Genomic DNA, 21,604 nt, shown 5'->3' with positions numbered 1-21,604 from the left:
GTAAAAAACTATTTGTGCTAAGGATGGCACAAGGCAGGTTCAGTTCTCTAAGGTGCATTTGCTTCAAGCAAGTTCAAAGGTGGGCTCTACAGCTTCTGTTTACTGTTTTCTTCCTTGTAACAAAACACACTCTTTCTATTCACATATTCCATACAAGCTTTATTGTATTAAATATAAGAAAAGCAAGGAGTAGGGTCAATGACTGGTCATGATTGTTGTCTGTAATTATTGCACAGCTAATTGGCTATTAACATCATTGCCTTGTTAACATGCATCCTGCAGGAGGAAGTAGCTCTTGAAGGCATTGAAGGCACTAAACTTGCTCCACTCAAAAAAAGAACTCATTACTCAGACATCCACATCTGCCATTGCTCTCTGTAGAGGATCCACAGCCCAGTAGTCATCATCCCAGCCCAGGAACCAGCCAGAGAAGGTTGGTGGCTCAAAGCCCTGTTTGACCACTGTCACTGGAGTTCTCTTGTCACGGCTGGCCGGGTCCGTTTCGATGTACCGCTTAGCTGAGGACACAAGCCAAAGGAAGATTCATAGAGTACAAGTCTTACCCAGCAACAGCTGAAACAGCTTAATGGTAGCTAAATGGATGCTAGACATACAATTTCAGGCTTCATTTAAACAAAACAAACCCAAAAGTTTCCACTTTTATGGTTTTATCTACACCTCACACAGACTGCTATTAGGATTACCAAGCACTGTAACACCAGGGCAGCCTGCACCTGTGTACCCACACAAGGATACTTCTACATGGCTGGGGGCTGAGCGCACCCTGTCTGAATACTACAGCTCCTCAGGCTGATCTTGGGGATCCTCCTTTCTTGAGAGATGGATCTCTGCTCACAATACTGAATTTTATTAAGATATATTTCTTAATATATCAGATTGCCTGCCTTGTGATCAGATAGTGGGGAAAATAAGAAACAGTTCAGAGAAAAATGTGACATTACCAGATTTCAGTGCCTCAGTCTTTTCTTCTTCTTGGGCATCTTTCCCAATCCATACAAAGACCTAAAGATAAAAACACTCCACATAATTATTTCTGCAACAATCAGTCTATGAAAGAAAAGGTAACTTAAGCAAAATCTCAGTGAACAGAGTGTGGCACAGAACAAGAACATGTCTGGCTTGTTGACCTGTGTGACTAAAGCTACTGGAAGATTATGTAGATAAAAGTCAAAAAGCTGCTCATGAATTCCAGATACACTAGCTCAGCATCAGAAAAAGTATCAGATGTTGGAACATTTTTACATAAAACATACAAGGAAGTCACCTTTTGGCTGATTTATGCAGAGTGTGTTAGTGAATAATAACACAAAATGTGTCAGTATCTGAATCCTAATGGTGGCTCACAGTCCCCTCCAGCAGTGAACAGGCTGGGGACTGACTACACATGATACAACAGTCCTTAAGCTAACCAAAGTAGTAACAGGACATCAACTCTTTTCTCAGATTCCAAGTGTAAGTTCTCTTCAGTAGCACTAGTGAGGTGATTTGTTCTCAGGCCTGAAGATGAAAGGACTCTCTAAAGCAACAGCTCTTCAGCTACTGCAATTTGAGTTTCAATCTGGAGCCAGCTTGCGCCTGCTCTTTGCTCCTCTCTTCACCAGGTCCATACCTGATCCCATGTGTCAAGGAGCATAACATCATCTGTAGCAAGGTCATCCTGAGTCAGATCTCCAGGAACTTCTTCAATCTGGAAAACATAAAATGAGCACATACTTCAAACACCATTTACAGAAGAAACCCCATTCACACAGGTTCACCTCATCAGTGAGATGCATTAAGCTAGACACTGACATGGTACTTGACCATGCAGCACACACTGTGTCAGAACACAAAACAAACAAAAATCAATCTGTGTGCCTAGAGAGAATGTCTTTCACTCACGCCCAAGACTTACAATACTGCCCTCTTTTGGCAGTAGGAGGAGGACTGAATGAAGGAGACTGAATGCTAGTTGTTAACCTGGGGATGACCAGTTTGATGCCCCAGAAAGTTGCTTTGCTGACACAACAGCACAGTGGAATGAGTGCTGTCCGCAGAAAAATGCTGCTGGTGCTTTGAAAGCCTCCTGAATCGCCACCAAGGCAAAGGTGTAACAGCCTGTTGGCTGGCTCAGAGCAGACTGGGACCAAGATTCTCCCAGCTTTGTCAGATGGATACTGAACTCATTGACTCTTCTTAGATACTCACGGTGAAGCGTCCGCTCTTGTTGGAGCACGCGAAAAGCCGAGGGGGGTGAATGTCCATCTTCCTGTCCTTCAGCCGGGGAGAGGTGCGGTACGGAGCTTTGCCACCCAAAGCTGCCCAGAAATTAGCTGAGAAAGACAGAGAGATACTGATGCTTCAGCTCACAGGGAATGCACAGCAGCAGTATGGGTTGGATAGGACTTGAAGCACTCTGTCAGAAAGTCCCAAAGGCCTGCGAACATCAGTGTGCTGTTAAACCTAAGGAAGAGACTTCAGAGAAGCCCCTCTGTGCCTCCGCCCACGTTTCCAAGTTCTGGGAGACAAAACACCAATGAAATAATTACTGGGAATGGGCAGCAACACAGAAATTATCTCAGACTCCTCCTCACCTGGCTCTCTGCCCTCAGAAACCTGTACTGGGCGAGCTCCCAGTATCTTCAGCACCTCTTCTGCTCCTGATTTCTCAGCATCACTGGCTCCTTGGCCAACCCAGAGGTAAGCAGCAGAAGGAGTTTTCAGGACAAAGGCATCATTGGAGTTCAGCTGACTGGCAGTAGGATCCAACTGAAAAGAAAAAACATTGCACATGTCAGATGAAATGGGCTCTGTGTAGAGGGCGATTCCTTCAAAATAAAACTCAGCACCTTGAAAAAGACAAAAAGTCAGTAAAAATCAGCAGGTTGAATGAAGTGCAGACAAGAGCTTCCACACAGGCATGTAGGGCTGTAAGGTCTCTTGGGTATTCACTCTGTCTGAGCTACAAGTTAGATTTAGTCATATGAGAGGAGTAAGTAAATGTGTTTGATCTACAGACAGGTAATGACCTTGGCAGGAGTCTGTCATTGTGCCACTCTTTATGACAGGGGATGTAAGGACTTGCTGGGGACATCACTGCACAGCAGCATCCCTGCTGCTGAGCCTGATCATTTATTAACACAATTGCTCTATGTCAACAAGGACAAGCCAGCTTGAAACTAGAAACTGGGGATGCTTGTGCAGGCATAAAGCCAGTACTCTTGCCTCACCTGCAGGTATTGACCAGGATTTAGTCTCTTTTGTTGTACCTGGGGTTCCTTTGTATGCATTTTCTTTCAAAGGAGTGGCCCTCTTAGCCTAGGTCCTGGCTCGAGTTCTGTTTGCACCAACGGCATTTAGTACTTCCTGCCTTCAGCATTGTCATCATACAGGCTCAGAACAAGCCACAATGGTTAGATCCTGTTTTCAACAGTTTGACAAGTATCATAGTACACAGAGTGCTGCATCTAGTGGAGACTTAAGGGAAGTGTTTTAGATGTGTTCAAGGTGATAGTTACAAGCTCACTATGCCTGGAAGAAGAGAAATCTTTTAACAGCTTCTTAAGGTCCAAAGTGTATTTTGGTTTACATCAGTAAGCTCAGTTTGGCTCAGTTCTGTTCCCAGGACTGATCTTCCTGTCACAGCCTGTGCACACAACACAAATATTGGTTCTTTCCACATACCTCTACCGCTCTGGTAGCTCCTGAGGTGCTGGATCGGACCTGGAAGAGCCGTGTTTCTGCAGGTGCTGTCTGGCCTCCTTCCCTAGAGGTTCCACCCTTGTAAACAATCAAGGGCTTTCCACCAAACATACTCATCAGGTGAGGTGGCTCTTTTCCTTGCACTACTCGTTTCTGCAGAAAAACAAAACTTGATGTCAGTTTTCAGCTGCTGCTGAAGAGTAGCACAAGATATTCTAGAGACAGCCTTTACCATTTCTTCGCAGCTGGAACATAGCAGCCAGCTGGTCACAGGAGCTGAGCTACCACCTCCTGCACAAAACCAGAGCAGTGCTTAAACTGAGCTCTCACAACTGCCATTTCATTTTGATGGTGAGTGATCTACTGGCACATGGGTAACAAGTAACAGTCATAAAAACACTCCTGTCTCAACAGGCTGCTTGTAAAACCTTCCTGTAAAACAGCTGGAGAGTAGGTTAGGCAAGAACCTCTTCATAGCTCCTGGGGGCTACACTGCATGACTGGACTTCTCCACTGCACGTATTTTATTTATTCCCACAGCATCAGGTTTAGTTGATTAGTTTTTTACCTGCACAGGGCTGCCACCCAGTTCCTCATCCAGCTGTACTGCAAGGAATGCAGAGGTTGTAATCTCATCTTGAGTGGAATCAGCACCCTGCCTGAGAGACAAGGCAAAACCTGAAGTTTATTTTCAGCTCTTTCCCCCACCCCTTCCAGAGTTGAAGGAGAGGCAAGGAAAACCTTTGCTGCCAAACCTCTGCAGCACTTCAACACAAAGGAGAAATTCACTATCCTATACTGCAAAACAGTGATGACAGAGAGAGATAATGTTTTCTAGTCGATAAGCACAGATTCTTTAGTATCTTCATGCCTATCTCCCATTATCTGTCTAGCAGCTACTTAAAAACATGCTTGTTGGTACCATTATCAGAACTACAAATGCAGCACCCTATCACAGTTAGCTTGCCTGTGCTCTCTCCACTTGCTGACAAGCAGGAAGAAGACCACTGTAAGACTGCCTGCTGAAAAACTCCTCTTTAAGGGCATGATGTGCTAACTGTGACAGTCCCAAGCCACTAGCTGAGGGGGCAGAGTATCAAAAATTCCTTACAGTGGTCTCAAAAGATGCAAGCACTCTGCAATAAACTGCAGGTTGATCCAAAGAAGGAAGTAACTGGGGAGGGGAAAAAACAAGCACAGTAATTGCCCTCATTTTCCTACTTCAAAACATTCCAGACCTTTGGTATTGTTTTGTTTGCAAGGAAAAGGTATCTAGGGTGACACTTTATGAACCAAGATCCTCTAAGTAAGAACCAGCAGTGATCCATTTTCTAAGTGGGCTCTCAGCCCCACAAAGCTTCAGTGTTTCCTGACTTGCACCAAGAAAACTCTCTTACCAGATGTAAATAATCTGTCCCTGTTTTCCAGCATGCTGGTAGTTGTACAAGATAATGTAGCTGTCCCCTCCGTAGAACTGGCCATACATTGAAGGATTCACTGGCACCTTCTCTGAGCCTTCTATTCTCCAAATCTAGAAAAGGAGAGGAGTAGAAATGTTCTCAGTTCAGGGTGCCAGCAGCTCAAGCAGGCTCTCTCGACAGTGCCTGTCCGTTTCCTTCCTCATGTGAGGCAGAACTCGCAGTCCTGCAGCCCCACCTGCTGGGCACCGCTGCTCAGAGCCTGGCACTCCACAGCCAGCAACCAGGCCTGCAAGCAGGGCACAGGTAGCAGCTTATCTCAAACCTTGGTCAGATTCAACCAGAAGCACTGGAGAAAAGGCAAGTCAGACTTATTGCTACCCACACAGATGTCCATCTTGCACCTGACATGATCAATTCCATTTCTCTGTCAGGAATAGAGCTTTTAGGCTTTACTAGGAATTTCAGAAAGGTCCAAGGTTGCTTGGGAGCCTGTGGGCTTTTGGACAGTACTTGGCCCTTTCAAGCCCACCTCCACCACTGCTTCTATGCACATGTGCATGAGATAGTCACCCATCATGTGTGATGACAACAGCTACAATAATGAGGAGAAACAAGGAAGGAGTTTGGGTCCTTATTGCTGGATGAAGCACTGCCCTCAGGGGGGACAAAATTAACAGTTCATCTAGACTGCTGGTATACCAGACCCTGATGGTATTTCTGGTGTTAAAAATTCCTCTAGCATTTGCAAAAGTGCAGTGTTGATGACTCTCAGGCCTCCATTTGTCTCCCTGCTCTCGCAGGAATGCCATCAAGTAGCAAAAAAATCTGGAACCCTTCCCAAAGGAATTCTGACCAGTGCTCACCTGTTTCTTGCCAGAGCCATCATCCTCCATGCCATGCTGGGCAGCCATGGCCCTGGAGGTGTGCAGAGTGGCAGCATCAAAAGGCACTTTGTCAATCTTGGCAATGTGACCAGAAATGTAAGCCTGTCCCAGTCCATCTGTCTGGTCCTTGTCCCGCCAGTTCTTGAAGAATTGCTTAAACAAAGGTGTCTCACCACTCTCAGGGAGAACTTGGATCTGAAACAAATGAGCAAGTATCAGGAGCAGCCTTGTCCCATATCCCACACTGCTCCAGCTGCTCCTTACTTCGCCTGAGCCTTGGTTTCAGGCTGAGAGAGGATTGCCTGGTACAACTCTTCTGAGATTACAGCAGTGAAACACTTGGTGCCAAGATGTGGTACCAAGAGCAATGCTGGGCTTCACTGAGACCATAATGAGAGAGCACCATTAGGAGCACCTCCAGCTATTACCATACTTTCAAGAGAAAAAAAGACACATCACAAACTATCTGTTTGGTGCTTGTGACCATTAGTTTAACAGGCTGTGTTTCTTTCAAGTCAGTGCTATTGAATCTTCAAGTCTCTGTGTAACTACACCTCCTTGGACAGAGGTCCTGGAAAGGGTAATGAAAGTACCTGAGGAGATGCTAAATCCTAGCTGTGTTGGGGTAAATGCTATTTTAAGGACAGTGTTAGCAGCATCTCCCTGCAGAAGAGCAGATGACTTAAAGCATGAGCTACTTGCAAGTGACACTTCACATGAGCCATGCTCTGCAGACAGTGACCTGTGTAGCAGAAAAGTAACCCCAGTGGTGTGCAGGGGTTGGCCACAGGCATTCTGCACATCCTTACCTGCGTATGTTTTGGATAACCCATCTTATCAATGAAATCAGAAGCAGTTTTCAGTGCTGCCTTCTTCTCTTCAGAGTTGGCACTCTTGCCTTTAATAAAAAAAAAAATGAAGGAGGTCAACCTTGACAATTTCTGCACACCCAAAGAAACTGTCTCAGGTACAGCAAAAGGGCCCAGCCTTCCAGCTGGATGACGCCAAATAGCAAATGACAGTTGTTTGATCTCATTTATGCCTTTCATGATGACTGAGAACACAGCTGCCTTTCTACTTATGATAGTTAGTTTTTCCTTCCTGGTTCCCAGTACCTTTCCTTGAATTCTCTAAAGACCCTGTACCTCAGCACCTGACATTTCAGATGAGTGCTTTTCTGAGATTGTTCATGCCCTGAAAAACACCACCACCATTAGGTGTATCATCCTCTACCCAGCTTGAAAGATACAGGGACTGGTAACTGGATGAGGATTGTAGGCACACATAATCAGCTTCACCTTTCCAAACAAAGATCTTCCCATCTGTGCCATGGTCCAGAATGAAGCAGTCATCTGTATTCAGGGCTGCCTGGGAGAAGGGGTTCTCATCTGCTACCATGGAGACTGCCATGTTCCCAGCCCCATTGGAGACCTGTGATAACACAGCACAGATATTAGATAAGGCACCGCCTGTTCCCCTCCAGCTTCATGGCAATACTCCAGAACTCAGGGAGTGGAAGGGAAATCACTTAGAATGCACTGGCTGCTTCAGGCACTATTGTTTTTCAAACAGGATACCTTTGACAGAGCAAGAGTATAGCAAAAATGTAACATTTACTCTCAAGATCTCACATGCTTCTATCAAAGCAGATACTGTTGGGACCAAAGAAAGATTGATCCAAAATGGTAAATGTCCTTGGTGAACATGCAGCTGAGAAATGGCTTCTGAAGCACACCAACTGCACTCAAGAACTGGAGGGAACAGTCCTGGCAACTATGAATAGGCCTCCCTATATCAAGTAGGTTTAATGCTGTGTTCATGTGCTTACTAATGGATACAGGCCCCCATTAGAAACCATCTTGTCAGACATTCCCCATATCATTTCCAGAGACTGATGGAGAGAAGATTCCTCCCAGAAAGTCTTGGACATTCTTCCCCAGTAATACTAGCTGATGGTCAATGTTACCTTCTAAATCATTGCTCACTGGCTTTTGAAAAGGGCAGATCCTGGTTCTCAAGCTCCCTATTTCTAGTTCTTTCCTGTCACCTTCCTAACAATGCCTGAAAAAGGAAAAAAAACCCCAACCACTTTTTCCCCTACTCATTTCACACAGTGCCTTTCCCTCAACAGTGCCCAGAAAGTCCCAGCTGCTTCACTGTGGTCCAAAGTGGTGATAAAGACAATAGAAAGCATGTGGGTATGTGGTGTAAGAAACCAAGGTTCACAGCTAACTGCAGAGTGAGGCAGAAGCAAGACTGGGATCAGTTCAGCTTCTCTCTGCTATTCCAGCTCCATCGAATTGCGCAAAGATCTCTGTTCCCCACGAGGTTATTTGTCAGTGGCCATCTGTTTCTTGTTACCTTGTAGAGCTTAGCCAGCTTTCTGTTGGCTGTATCAGTTTTGGTCTCATCAGAAACTCCTGGTGGTAAACTGGGCTTTGGTCCGAGGACCTGTGAGAGAGCAAAAAACACATTACCAGCCAAGCCAAGAGGAGCTCTGCTCCCCAGATGCTCCAGCCTCAAGAACAAGTAGAAGAAACTTCTAGACCAACCACAGTGAGAATACACTGGTGTCCCAGCAGAAATACACTGGTGTCCCAGCAATGCAGAGGACCAGGTCTGCACTGAATTGAATGTTGATACCATTACCACTTCATATGTCAAGACACTACTGAGCCTAGGTACCCATCCTATCCATTCCTCCCCAGACCACCCTTCCCCGTCCAGCAAAGGGAAATGGATGAAGTGAATAACCTGAAGCATTTCCTCTCGCTCTGCTCCTTCCTCTGAAACATAGACCCTGGCACGACCGTTCCGCTCATTGTCCCGAATGCCCTTGGCCAGCACAGTGGCCTTCAGCCGTTCTTGGCGGTTGCTGTTGGAGCCACACCACTGGAAGATGTTCTGGAGGGAGAGAGAAAGACCAAGCAGCTGTCAGTGTCACAACCCCACTCTAGCTGGAACAGCAGTATGGCTGGTATTGAAAGATGTTAAAAGACTGGCTAATTCAGAATGTTCAATGCTTGAGATGCCTTCAACAGACTGGGGAGAAAAAGCCTTGTGTGAACTAATCAGATATCTCCTGCCCTTGCAAGTCTGCTAAACTTACACTGCCAAGGTCAAGGATGAAGCAGTCCCCTGTGTTGAAGCTCTCCCAGGTCACAGGGACCTCTGTTGCACGGACTGTTCGCCTGCCTTTGACCTGCAGAAGCCTCTGCACGGTTACTTCATTGGGAACCACATGTTTGAAGCCAGAAGCCACACCACCAGCCTGCAGGGAAACAAGGAAACAACAATTCACTTGTGCTGCTGCTTCAGAAAACATGAAGATCCTGCTGATTTGCTATCAGTCAGCAGGTTTTGTCTCTCACAGGAAAGAGGATCAGCAGCAGCTTGCAGATAGAGTTAACTTTCCCAGGAAGGGCTTTTCTACAGCATCTATCAATACATCCCAGCTCTATTACCATAGCATCCAAGGGACACTCATACGATACACCTGGAGATCTCCAACTCTGAAGGTCACAGTAAGTGAGGTACTACAAGGATATTGACTGTTTGACTGAAGAGTGTGTTTCCATGTGTATTATATGTCCTTGCCTACCAACAATTATCCCAGCCTTGAGACTGACCTTCTCTGCTGACAAAGAGATACTTGGAATTACTCATCAGAGTAGGCAACAGGGCTAATATCAGTTATCCTCAATTAAGCACAATCACACTAAAATGGATGAAAATAACAAGAGTGGGAAATAAGCAAACCAGAAAGACCAGGAAAGTCTTAAGAGGAAATGTAAGCACTTTGCAAGCACTTGACCTGATGTTGTTTCCTTTGTGCCACTGGATTCCTAACAACCATAACTGTTCTGGACTGTATGTTTTCTCTCCTTCTATCCCACTTTACTGCAATGGCACTGAAGAGTAAATCCCACTACCATTCATCTACCAAAACATTATGTGTGCTAACGAGGTGGGCTAAGCACAGACAAAGACTGGAAAAGTCAAACTCTGTTATGTAAGTGGGGAGAAATCAAATCTACTGGGTAGGCATTTCCCATCAACTCAGAATGATGTTTCTTAAATTCATTCCAGACATCTTGGGATTGTTCTTTCCTCTGCTTCTCAAAGAAAAACAAAATCTTGATTCCTAAAATTTCCTGGGGCTTTGCTTGCGTATTATTCATTCAGCCAAAGCTCTCCCACTGGGATCTGCTGTTCTCCACCCTGTCAGTTCCAGCACATTGAAAACATCTGGTTGAGAATGGTTTATAAGCAGCTGGAAAAATGGCAATTCTCATTCTTCTGAGAATTGGGCAGCGGGCAGGATGCCATTTCTTGCTAACTTGATTCAGCCTGGTAGTACAAAGACCTGGTCATCACCTACCTTGTACTTGATGCCTGATTTGAAGTACCCCAGGAAAGTTGGGGACTCATGGCCTTGCACTTCACGATGCTGAACAGCCTTCCCTTGAAGGTAGTCATCCATCTGGACAGTGAATATGGCAGCCGCCCCACGCTCATCTTGAGAGCTTTCATCTCCTAAAAGAGGAAAAGGCAACAATTTGTAGGGGATGTATTTTTCCTCTGCAGCATTTAACTGTGCAAAAACACTGGGGAGAAAGCAGATTAGGGGGAAGTTCAGTTTCCAGGTCTACAGAAGAGCCATTTCCAAACTCTTCTCATAATGACTCCTAACATCAGTATCATTTGTCTGGTTTTGTGGCAGGCTCACAATAGCATCTTTACTGCTGCAGCCCCACTGATTCACAGCCGTCTCTTTATAGCCATCATTCACTTTTGTGACTTTCCCCATCCTGGAAGGACACTTGCTAAGGAGCAAAGAGATGAATCTGCAGGATGAAGGCTGTAGATACTAGCAGGGCAGCAATTCCACAGCAGTTTGCCTCTCTGGAGCTCTGGTGTGGCAAGTCTATTGATAGATGGCAGATATAAGAAGTCACCACGTGAGTATCTTGCATAGCTTTAACTATGACATTGTCTAAGAATGTTAGTCCCCCTTGCCATGTTACTTGGGGACATTTATTGTAGAAGGCCAGTTAGGAGATCTGAACTTCAGGAAGAAAAATCCCAGTCACTGATTCAGGAGGATAACAGACCTCCACCTGTTCAAACAGAAAGGCTTTCAACTGCCTCTTCCCTCTTCTTTGTGGGCCTGATAAAAGACTCCTTGGTTATCTGGACCAGAAAAAAGCTGTTTCTAGGTACAGAGATGGCTGTACTCACTGTTACACAAAACCACATCAATATTTAAGGTGCAGAGCACTATATGCACCCAAAATTGCATTCTCAGAGTGCTGCCAGTTCTGCTTTTTATTTCCTTAGGTAACACTTATGGACAAGACTGGTGTAGTGAGAGGAACAGAGATCACTTTGGGCTCCCAGTTTGGCAGGGGCTCTCCCGTCAGACTCACCCAACCAGAAGTGCAGGTCGTACTGCAGGTTGCCACTCCGCTGCTTGATGGTGTTCAGCACCAGATAGGAATCTCCTGTGAAGAAGTCTCCATACAGATTTTTTGGCACCGGGACCAGATCAAACTTCTCGATCCTCCAAATCTGAAGGCCAGGCTCCTTCCCAGCCTTGGAAAACTCGGCGTGTTCCACCATGCTGACAGGCTGGGGGCGAGACACGGAATGTTGTTCAATATGCACGGCACAAGGAAGCACATGTTTATATTACATTGCTTCTGATCTTAACTCCTGCTCCAGACACAAGTGGAGAATTTCCTTTTTTTCTCTTGCAGTGACTTTTGAAGGAGGAGAATTAAAAAAAAAAAAAAAAAAGAAAATAAAAGAAAAAGAATAAGAAAAAATAAAAAGGAAAAAAAAAAGTGGGGGAAGAAAAGTCTTTGAAGTGATCACTGTTAATTTTCACTTCCAATCAATTTTCTGGCTTATTCCTAACCTGCTCTGTCCTACAATCTCTTTTCTCTGTTCTCTGTCTACCTCTCCCAGTTTTGCTCCACTAAATATTTTACTAATTTATAGCTTTTCAAAGTGAAAGACTAATCCCTTGCTGCCTGTTCTCTCCTATAAATGTTGCATGGTGTTCATGACTCCAGAAAATAAACCTCTTTTAACTATACATGTTGTACATCTTGCACATACATTATTCACAGCTTTCCTAAAAACCTGTGTGATCTTCCCCAGCTTCTTCTGGAAAATGTTGTGACTATCATTAAAGAGCAAGATAATTAACAGGTTTCTTATATCTCATCTGGTCTGTGTTTCAGTGCTTCTGTGTAACTGCTCCCTTAGAAACCATTGGATAATACATACAACATCCCAACCTAAAGACACAGCAATTTTGGTTTAATATGTGCATTGTCATACTCATGCCATGGATTCACAACATGCAACCCACTCTTTCAATAAACAGAACAGAGACTTTTCTCTAACTGTATTATAAAAGAATTCACTTTGGAAATGCTGAAAAGAAATAAAACATTGCTGTTGTACAGGCAAAGGAAACTTGTCTGTGTATTACAGCATGCCTTTGAGTGGTATCAGATAACAGGGAAGGAGAAATTAAATGTTACATTGGAAGCAGACAGTATATTGACAAAGAAGACCGTTCACAAGAGCTGATGGACAGAAGTACAGATCAGCTTTCAAGGCAGAAACAAAGAATGTTGCATACTAGAAAGCAAAATAGCAAGTTAGCTCCCGAGGCGATCCCGAAGCTGCAATCAGAGATCAACAATGCAAAATAATTCCTTTTGGCATCATGATTCCTATCAGCCTGACTTAGTTTCCCCCAAATCCCCACTAAAAAATTGGACAATTTCCTTCCAGAGAGTTAAAAGAGTGTGACTCTTGTAAGTAGTTAAAACCCAAAAGGTTTCCAAAGTGTAATTGTGATGTTAATCACTTACCACAGCTGAAAGCACAACAGCTGCTGTAACAACATATCCAAGCCCTGCCACAGACATGGAGCTAACACAGTTCAGCTTCAGAGCCATTGTGCAAAAAATGGTGAGAAAAATGTAATTGAAGCCCTGTTTGCCCATTTCTAACAGCAAAAGGGCCTCTCCCTTCTTCTGGAGAAGCTGCTGGGAGTCCCAGCTCCCTCCTCCTCCCGCTGCTGGTGAAGCTGAACTGCAGAAGCCAACCTTTTATCAGGGACAAACACACCCACCCCCTCAGCAATACAGGGGCGTAACATGTTTGTGCAAACAGTCCTCTTGGAAGTCTCAGAGACTCCTTCAGCGGCTTACAGACACTTAGTCCCAGCAGGCAAATAACTCAAGACAACATGTTATCAATTACAGCCTACAGCACGCTTACGCTCAAACAAGCCAAGACCCAGTTGTAAGGCCAACCAGAGATGAAGAAATTAAGAGACATCAGCAACAGAGGCAACATTTTGTCAGCTGAAAACTGCAAATAAATGGAAAGTTGATGAGACACAGAGGAACAGGCAGGCTGTTCCAGATGGCAGAGGCTGCAGAGAAAGATTTTGGAGCTGAGAACAGAGAAGTACTGGATGGATACAAATGAGCAACCTGAGGATGGAAGGGATACATCCCCATCTCTGAACCTGTCAGGGGAGCAAGATGCAAAATTCAGCATGTGCTGTGTGTCCTGTGCCTGAATGCAATCTCCACGTGAGCTGCTATGAGAGTAATACACTCTGGAAAGGTTTGAAGTGGACCAATGTATCTTATCTCATTCATTAGCCAAAGGGCATTAGTAGTCTGGTAGGTGACACAAGAAGAGCCAGTTCAGCAATTTCACAATCAAACTGACTGAGGGTGTAGCAAGACCCCGTGACAGGAATATAACAGGCATCCAAAACAGACATCAAACCAGCCATCAAAAGATGGAATTACAGCACAGTATAGCTGATTGTATCAACCACCACTGAAGAGCTTGTCCTTCCACTTCAGGAAGCCGATCTATCACATTTCCCAAGTGTTTGCAGTAAGTGAACTGTGCAGCCAATGTGCCACTCCAGTAACAGCAGCCCTATGCTCTTCCCAAAGGGTGGACCGGCTCCTGGGGGTGCCAGTGCAATGCCTGTGATACAGCATCTGCCAAACAGTGCCAAGGGACATGTAGAGCCTGCCTCAGACAGGCTCTCTGGAATGTGGCTATGAATATCCTGGAAAGCCAAACAAGAATGCTAGAAGGAATGTAACTCATGCCCATGTGTGGTTGTGCTGCTGGTTACTCTTTTCTCTTAAAGCACCCAGGGATGAATTACTGGCAGTCTGATGAATTATTGGCAGAATCTCTCAAAAGATGCTTAAATAAGGGGCCAAATCCTCCACCCATACAAGTCCACAGCAGAACTTCCATGAGGGAAAGCTCGGCCCCATTTTGTCTGTGCTTTCTTTGCTCTCCATGAGAATATTTTCTTACTTTCTCTCATCAGAACACTCTGTTGTCCAAGCTAATGCATTTGGGTTTGGACTGTCACCTTGGCAAACTCTAGTTTAATTATTGTACCTTTGAAAATGTCACTGGAAATTCTCAAGCTGAAATAGCTGATGAAAACAATGTTTTAGTCTTACTGGTATTTCTGATCTCTATGAAGGAAGTTGAGAGTGCCAGAGGTCTAAGACACAGTGAAATAAGTGTTGGAACCCTGACTCCAAGGAAGCCAGCTGTGAAAGGCTTCTGCAGCTGCAGCATACCCAAACCAAGCTGACTGGATTGCATAACATAGGAAGAGATGGGTCCCTTCCAAATGGAAAAATACTTTGGACTTTTTATTAATAAATACCCATAGAGTGCCACACTTAGGCCAAACTTCACAGACTGAGGGTGAAAAGACTTCAGATAATCTTCTTTGTTAGCATCCCAGTTTAGGTTATACTCCAATCTGCAGATATATGCCCATATGCATAGAGAACATTTGGGAAAAACAATTAACTTGGTCTTCTAATTAACTTCACATTTTACAAGTTCAGCCCTCAGTCCAAGCTTGCATCACCAGTTAGCTGCAGAATGTAAATACAGGTAAAAAGCAAAAAGTAAAGAGGGCTACAGTGAATAAACTGTATGTTATACTTTGGTAAAAATGAATATGAAGCATGTCAGAAGGGAGTAAGTGTAACATAGTCCAACAGCTGGTAGGCTTTATTACTGCTGTCAGCAAATGCTGTGGTGTTAAATCAAGCTGCAGAAATCTGTGCTCTGGATGTTTTACTGAGGGCATGTGCCAGATGCAACTGCCAGGACCCTACCAAAAAGGATGTTCTGATGGAGACATGGGGAAAAGGCTTATTTCAAGCTGATGTTAATAAAACTCTCCAGCTTAGTCACAGAAAAGGTGCTATGGAGAGCCAACATCTTATGCAAAGGAAAGCTATTTAAAGGGCTTGGAATACAGGATTTCGGTGCAGATGGATCATCGCAATGATGCTTGGCTGCATTGTGATAAAAACAAGAATTTAACAAGCCCAATGATTTGAGCAAGCAGGGGAAGACAACAACCTATTATTGCATTAGCTGCACATCTGGATACAATCACAACAGGCCCAGCTGAGACACCAGATAATGGAGACTGGCCCACAGAAATAATGACATGGATACACCCTTATGTACCAAACACACCATGAGACTTGGCGTTGGGGGGAGCTGAAACTGGGGCAAGAGTCTGCATCAGGCTCACAGTCCAATGGCAGAAATTAGAGAGTGCTTCTTCAGAACCATGCTACATGGTTTTCCTAAGGCTGGAAGCTGCTTGCTTCAGAGGAAAGGCCAGAGAGGCCAGTCTCTCTGCTCAGCAAGTGTGACATTCTCACCCTGCTGTGCATCCTCTCTGTTATAGTGCTCCTGGAAGCCCTGTCAGCTTCTACCACCTCAGATCCAGGTCTCAGTAGTGTTGTCTCCTGGTTTCCAATCCAAAACACCTTTGCTTTTTCCACTCTCCAACTTCTAATAAACTAAGTCTCCCTCCCTGAACACTTCCATTTATGTCCTTTACATTCATCTCTGTGGCTGTGCCTCCCACTCATCTGTCAGAGTCACTCTGCGCTCTCATTAACTGATACCATCAGCACTTTTGCCATTTGTCCTTGCTCTCCTTAGCAGAACTTGTTTCTGCCAAGAAGGTGCCCGGTTCTGCACTGCTCAGATGTGGCCCAGCACAGCTATACTTGAAAGGAATGTCCTGTACCCTTCAAGAAGAACCTGTGGACAGAGAGCCCAGCATCTCTTACATTCTCTCATCACACTGTAAAGTCCATTATAGGGAATAATGATTGCCTAGCTCCTCCACATCAAATTCACTGTCACATCTTCACATCTATCACCCTCTAAAGGATCTAATGACATTATCTAAAGTATTTTTCTACAAGACAACATCATCCAATACTGACAGGGGTTAAAAAAAAGAATAATATTCTGTTAGGCTGCAGTCTGATCCTGACTCAACCTCAAACATCCAGAGCGGCATTACCAAAGCTGAAGCAATGCATGCCCTCAATCAACACATCCTCTGACTTCTGGTATTGACAGAACATTGTGGAAGACAAAATGCACAAGGCAGTATTGATAGCATTTTAACAGTTTTTAAATTAAACACATAAAGCAAGACTAAATACAATGGAATGGGTGCAAACATTTAGTAGCGAGGTCCTCTGTAGGACAGAGCAAATATTAGCTTACAGGGCTTTACTTAACGCTTTGTACTCAGAGGTTTCTAAGAGCACAGGTATTTTTAAGCCATGGTGTGGGTTTTTTTCTGGATACTTAAGATAGGCAGTAAGAAAAGAAGAGGTTCAAAACTGCTGGTAAAAATAGCAGGTGAAAAAAGAACTAAGTGCAGTGGAATATTTCAAGAGACTTGGCTGTAAATAAGTCTATATCTTGTGAAAGGAGTAAACACTCTGAGTATTTAAATGAAACAGAGAGACCAAGAGGTGTGATCACTAACATTAACAGCATCTTGGTTTAAAAGAGATTGTGCTTGTAAGGATAAGAGGATTTGTTTTCCCTTTTCTCAGAAGCCACTGTTCAATAGCTTACTGAAGAAAAGCTGCAAGGAGAGTACCTGGTGAGAAAAATGAGAATAACTTTTCAATTTTTTTCCTGGAGCTACAGTTAATTTGTGGCAGTTCACATATGTATATACCCACAAATACAGCAAGAACTTACCTGCACAGGGCTGCTCAGGAAGGCTTGGCTGAATTAAAGGAGGCTGTGAGGTAAGTGGTGGCAGGGCCAGATCACCATGTGGTTCCTCTCACTTACAGTGCCAGTGTCTAGCTCATGATAGGTTCAGATAATTTGTCTAAACTTGCTGCATAAACAAAGCCCACACAGCCAGGGCTGCAGCCAATGCAATATTCCACCACAGAGTAGCTAATATTCCACCACGGAGTATCTACAACACCTGCTGCTTACAGCTGGAACATTTTCTGTACCTTTTATTTCAGTGGATAATACTTAACAGAGCATCCAAGTAACTTGCAAATAGAGACTGAGCTGCTGAAACATGGGGAGAGCAGTAAATCTTAGCATCCACACATCACCCATGCTCCAAAATGCTTCTTCTGCACCAATGCTTATTGTACCTCTGGGGGGCAAACAGTTGTATTTCCACCCAGCTAATTTGCTTTTTCCTTCTATTTATTTGCCAAAAGTTGCCTGGAATATTGACAGCTCCAAAGAAATGATAATATGTCTATCTCCTCAGGACAAGAAAGCCTCCCTTGTCTCACAGTACTCTGGATCTTCTATGTCAAGCCCCAGAAGAAGTAAATCAGTACTGTACTTCTGCTGCACCAACAAGAGGAAAACCATAAGTCACCCTTGTTCTGCAAGCAGCAAAGTTGCACAACCCTACTAGCATGAGTAACCCCCAAGAAACCAACAGGCTGTACTTGCAACAGCCACACTCCCAGAATAAGATTTGTTCTCCAGGTCACCATCAGAAATAATGCCACTGAAGAGATCAAATCAATTTATTTGGTTGCTTCAGGTTTAGCTTTTTCTGTACTTTGAAGAGAGCCTATACATTCTGACTAGCCATTTCTTTTTTCCTCTGACCCACTGTGGGGGGTTAATGCCCATTCTGGAAACAGGGTGGAGGGCTTGCAAGTGCTTTGCCCTCCCTGCAGGGCATTTTGCCCCTGGGAAACTGAGTCTGTTCCACTCCCCACCCTCCCTGCCCAGGGAGGGCATTGGAGTCATTAGTGCTCCTTTTTGGCTCCTGCCTCTTCAGAGAGAGAGACTGGTTTTGTAGTCTTGTTTTTCCCCCCCTCCCATCCATCCTTGTTCCTTGCCCTTGTGAACCTTACCTGTTACTGTTACATATATATTGTTTGAAGAAAACTCTTTACCTCTCTACTTCCAGGCCGACTCCAAATTATTGCTTGGTGGATTTGTTCCTTCCCTTTCCTTTTCTTTTTTTCCCCCCCTCTCTGTTGGGAGGGAGGAGGGGGGAGCAGGGGAGAGATTCTCAGCCTTGCCCCCATCTGAGCTCTTAACTCCCAGTTAAGGCTCAAACGACTACACCCACAAAAACTCCCAGTTTACAAAGACTATGAGAGTGAACACTACAGAATCACTCTTGTTCTGGCAAAAAAAAAAAAAAATTCAAGACATGAAGCTGCTTAAAACAGAGAAAGGATGAAAATTCAGCACAGTATTAACAGCTTATGACAGTGCACACTGCAAACGGAAATGCTTGGTATTCCTCATGGCCTCCTTGCCAGCACAGTGTATATTATGACTCACTCTTCAGTAAACCACTGCAAATAAATAAGGGGGGACTTTAATTGTGTTGCCAAGGTGATAGGCATTGGGGGAAAAAAATACCTTAAAATGACAGATTAGATAAGTTTTCAGACTCCAGCCAGCCCTAAATTCATATACACATAAAACTAACACCAACCCCTCTCCTCCCATCCCTTGAAAAAAGCTAGTAAACAAAGCTTATTTGGGACAAGAAAACATTGGCATGGAAGAGCTGCCTCCTGCCCCAGCCACAGTGACTCCGTGAACTATTTCAGTTCTCCGTGAGGAGCACCATAGTCAATGGTATTCCTAGCAGCTACATCTTACCAGATGCACTCAGCCACAAATAAAATTAAAAAATTTAGACTGGCATTGTCCCTTTCAGGAGCCACTCCCTTCATTTAAAATACACATCTGATGCCAAGAACTCAGACCAAGAGTCCTGCACACAAAGTACAGCAGTCTCTGTACAACTGTCAAGTAGTTTTTTGCATTCGTAAGCGAAAATTGCTACTAAACCACTTCAGGAAATTTGAACCACCTGATGATTTGCCTGTTGTTCACTTTCTCCAGCTGCTTGTTTGCATTATAGGATCATAGAATCATTAAGGTTGGGAAAAGACCTTTAAGATCATTGAGTCCAACCATAACCCAACTACCATGACCACTAAACTATATCCTGAAGTGCCACCTCTACATGCTTCTGGAACACCTCCAGGAATGGCAACTCAACCACCTCCCTGGGCAACCTGCTCCAATACCTCACCACTCTCTCAGTAAAGGTTTTTCTAATGTCCAATCTAAACCTCCCCTGGCACAACTTAAACCCATTTCCTCTTGTCCTATCACTAATTATTTGGGAGAAGAGACAAACACCAGCCTTACACCAATCTCTTTTGAGGTGGTTGTAGAGAGAAGTAAGAGCTACCCTCAGCCTTCTCTTCTGCAGACTAAGCAACCCTAGCCCTCTCAGCTGTTCCCCATACAACACCCTCCAAACCCCTCACCAGCCTCATTGCTCTTCCCTGGACACAATCCATGACTTCAATGTCTTTCTTATACTGTGGTTCTCAGAACTGAACACAGTACTCAAGCTGTGGCCTCACCAGGACCAAGCACAGGGGCAGTATCTCTTCCCTGCTCCTCCTAGCCACGCTAGTTTTGATACAGGCCAGGGCGCTGTTGGCCTTCTTGGCCACCTGGGAACACTGCTGGCTCATGTTCAGCTGGCTGCCAACCAGCATCCCCAGATCCTTTTCCACCAGGATGCTTTCCAGCCACTCTTCCTCAAGCCTGGAGCATTGCTTGGGGCTATTATGACCGAAGTGCAGAACCCAGCACTACTGGGATACATAGTTCCATAGCAAAGGAATTCAGATTCAGTGCCTATCTCCACTAGACATAGTGGTACCCAGATACTTTACTTTGCTTATCTACATGTCTTTAGAGGTCTTTGTTCATCAAGAGAGTGTCACCTTAGTCTTTCAACAGCTTGCTGTTTACAACCCTGCTCAGGCTGATGTTGCAAAAGCTTTTTTCCTCTTCCCAGTGTGAAGGAACAACATGCTGTTACTGCATACAGCAAATAAGCTCTACAAATTGAGGAGGAACACACATGCACTGGGATCTTTGCTGTAGTATTTTCATGGAAACTTGAAAATATACTAATTTCAAAATCATTTTGGTGTCAAAATGGGTCTGTGATTTTGTGAAGGAAAAGAAAAAAAAGCTCAAAAATGAATTTGTAGAAAATACAATGAAAGAAATAACACAAAAATGTGACTTGCTATTGACAACTTCTTAAGAGCTGATCTAATTGTCGTGAGCTCTTAGAGGAGGATAACAGTACCTAGGCTATTTGGAGGGAGTTTTTCTAGGGGAGGGATATTTTCCAGGGGGGAGGGGGAAAAAAAGTGGGGGGAGATTAAAAAAAAAGCTCCAGATTAGTGCAAGTAGAAAGCCTGAATGTGACATTCTGGACAAATTCCTTCCCATTTCATTTTTACCTGAACAACTCAGTTTGTGGGCCACTTTACAAAGCTGTGGTCCAACATCTAGACTTCAAAATCTATTGCTGAGGCTCTGAGCAGAAGGCTGCTCTCTGGTCATGAAATTACAAGTGATGTGGGGGGGTCGTGGGGGTGGTGTGTGATGCAGGGAATGGTGGTGTGGTGATGTGATGGTGAGTGTGTTGTGTGGTGTGTTATGAGTCATGTCAGCTCTGTTCTAGTTTCCCTACCTTCTGAATACAATCCACTCCACTTAGCAAACACAAGAGGGTTCAGCCCAATGCACCAAAGCTGAAAACTTCAACACAAGAGCCCGAGTTTCTTCTCGGTTGCAGTGATGTAAATTGGGAAGGTTATTACTGACATGGGAGAAACAGTTGGAGAATATGTAGGCCTCCCATCTGAAACACACCCAGTGACAATCTGCTGATAAAATCAGCTGTTAAAATGCCCTGCCTTAAGAGCATAGGTGAGAGCTGAATCACACAATTAAATACACACCACACAGCTAAGTCTGGATCACTGGAAACCACTGACTGCTTTCATTTGGTTGTGAGCAAAAATGACTCCGGAATTATACACAGACACAAATTGTTGTTCAGTGCTGAAAACAAGTCTTCAAGGGGTGCAACCCATCAGACATAATCCTGTGTATTAAAATATTATGTCCCATAGAAAGATGTGGTGGTGACAGCCAAAACACATTAGTAGAGGCAGTGAAGACATGCCTGTGGTCAGCTGCAGGGAAATGACACAGATGTTCTTCCCCCAGTCACCAGGTCCTGACTGCATACAGGGGAAATGATCTGCAACTTTATGCAAAGTGTTTTTCCCCCAAGAACTAGCCAATGCATTCCTCTGCAGCACAGAAGCCTGTGCAATC

The 21,604-nt window shown here is 44.4% G+C and overlaps 1 protein-coding gene across 1 annotated transcript; it reads right to left on the bottom strand.

The window, feature by feature from the left end:
- Window positions 1-144: 144 nt before the first annotated feature.
- On the bottom strand, window positions 145-13,120 carry GSN (gelsolin). Its single transcript, XM_009907463.2, has 17 exons — window positions 12,898-13,120; window positions 11,437-11,638; window positions 10,389-10,543; window positions 9,117-9,278; window positions 8,762-8,911; window positions 8,369-8,458; window positions 7,306-7,438; window positions 6,817-6,905; window positions 5,987-6,202; window positions 5,100-5,233; window positions 4,271-4,361; window positions 3,685-3,855; window positions 2,595-2,769; window positions 2,209-2,333; window positions 1,631-1,708; window positions 963-1,023; window positions 145-518 (listed from the first exon to the last, which is right to left on the bottom strand). The coding sequence occupies exons 1-17, from the start codon at window positions 13,030-13,032 to the stop codon at window positions 349-351; spliced, it is 2,337 nt and encodes a 778-aa protein (XP_009905765.2). The 5' UTR covers window positions 13,033-13,120; the 3' UTR covers window positions 145-348.
- Between the last annotated feature and the right edge of the window lie 8,484 nt (window positions 13,121-21,604).

This window comes from Dryobates pubescens, chromosome 29 (genome assembly GCF_014839835.1).
Source record: "Dryobates pubescens isolate bDryPub1 chromosome 29, bDryPub1.pri, whole genome shotgun sequence".
In the NCBI taxonomy this organism is placed as follows: Eukaryota; Metazoa; Chordata; class Aves; order Piciformes; family Picidae; genus Dryobates; species Dryobates pubescens.
Note: the sequence above shows the minus strand (reverse complement) of the source record. Positions and strands in the feature narration are given on the sequence as shown.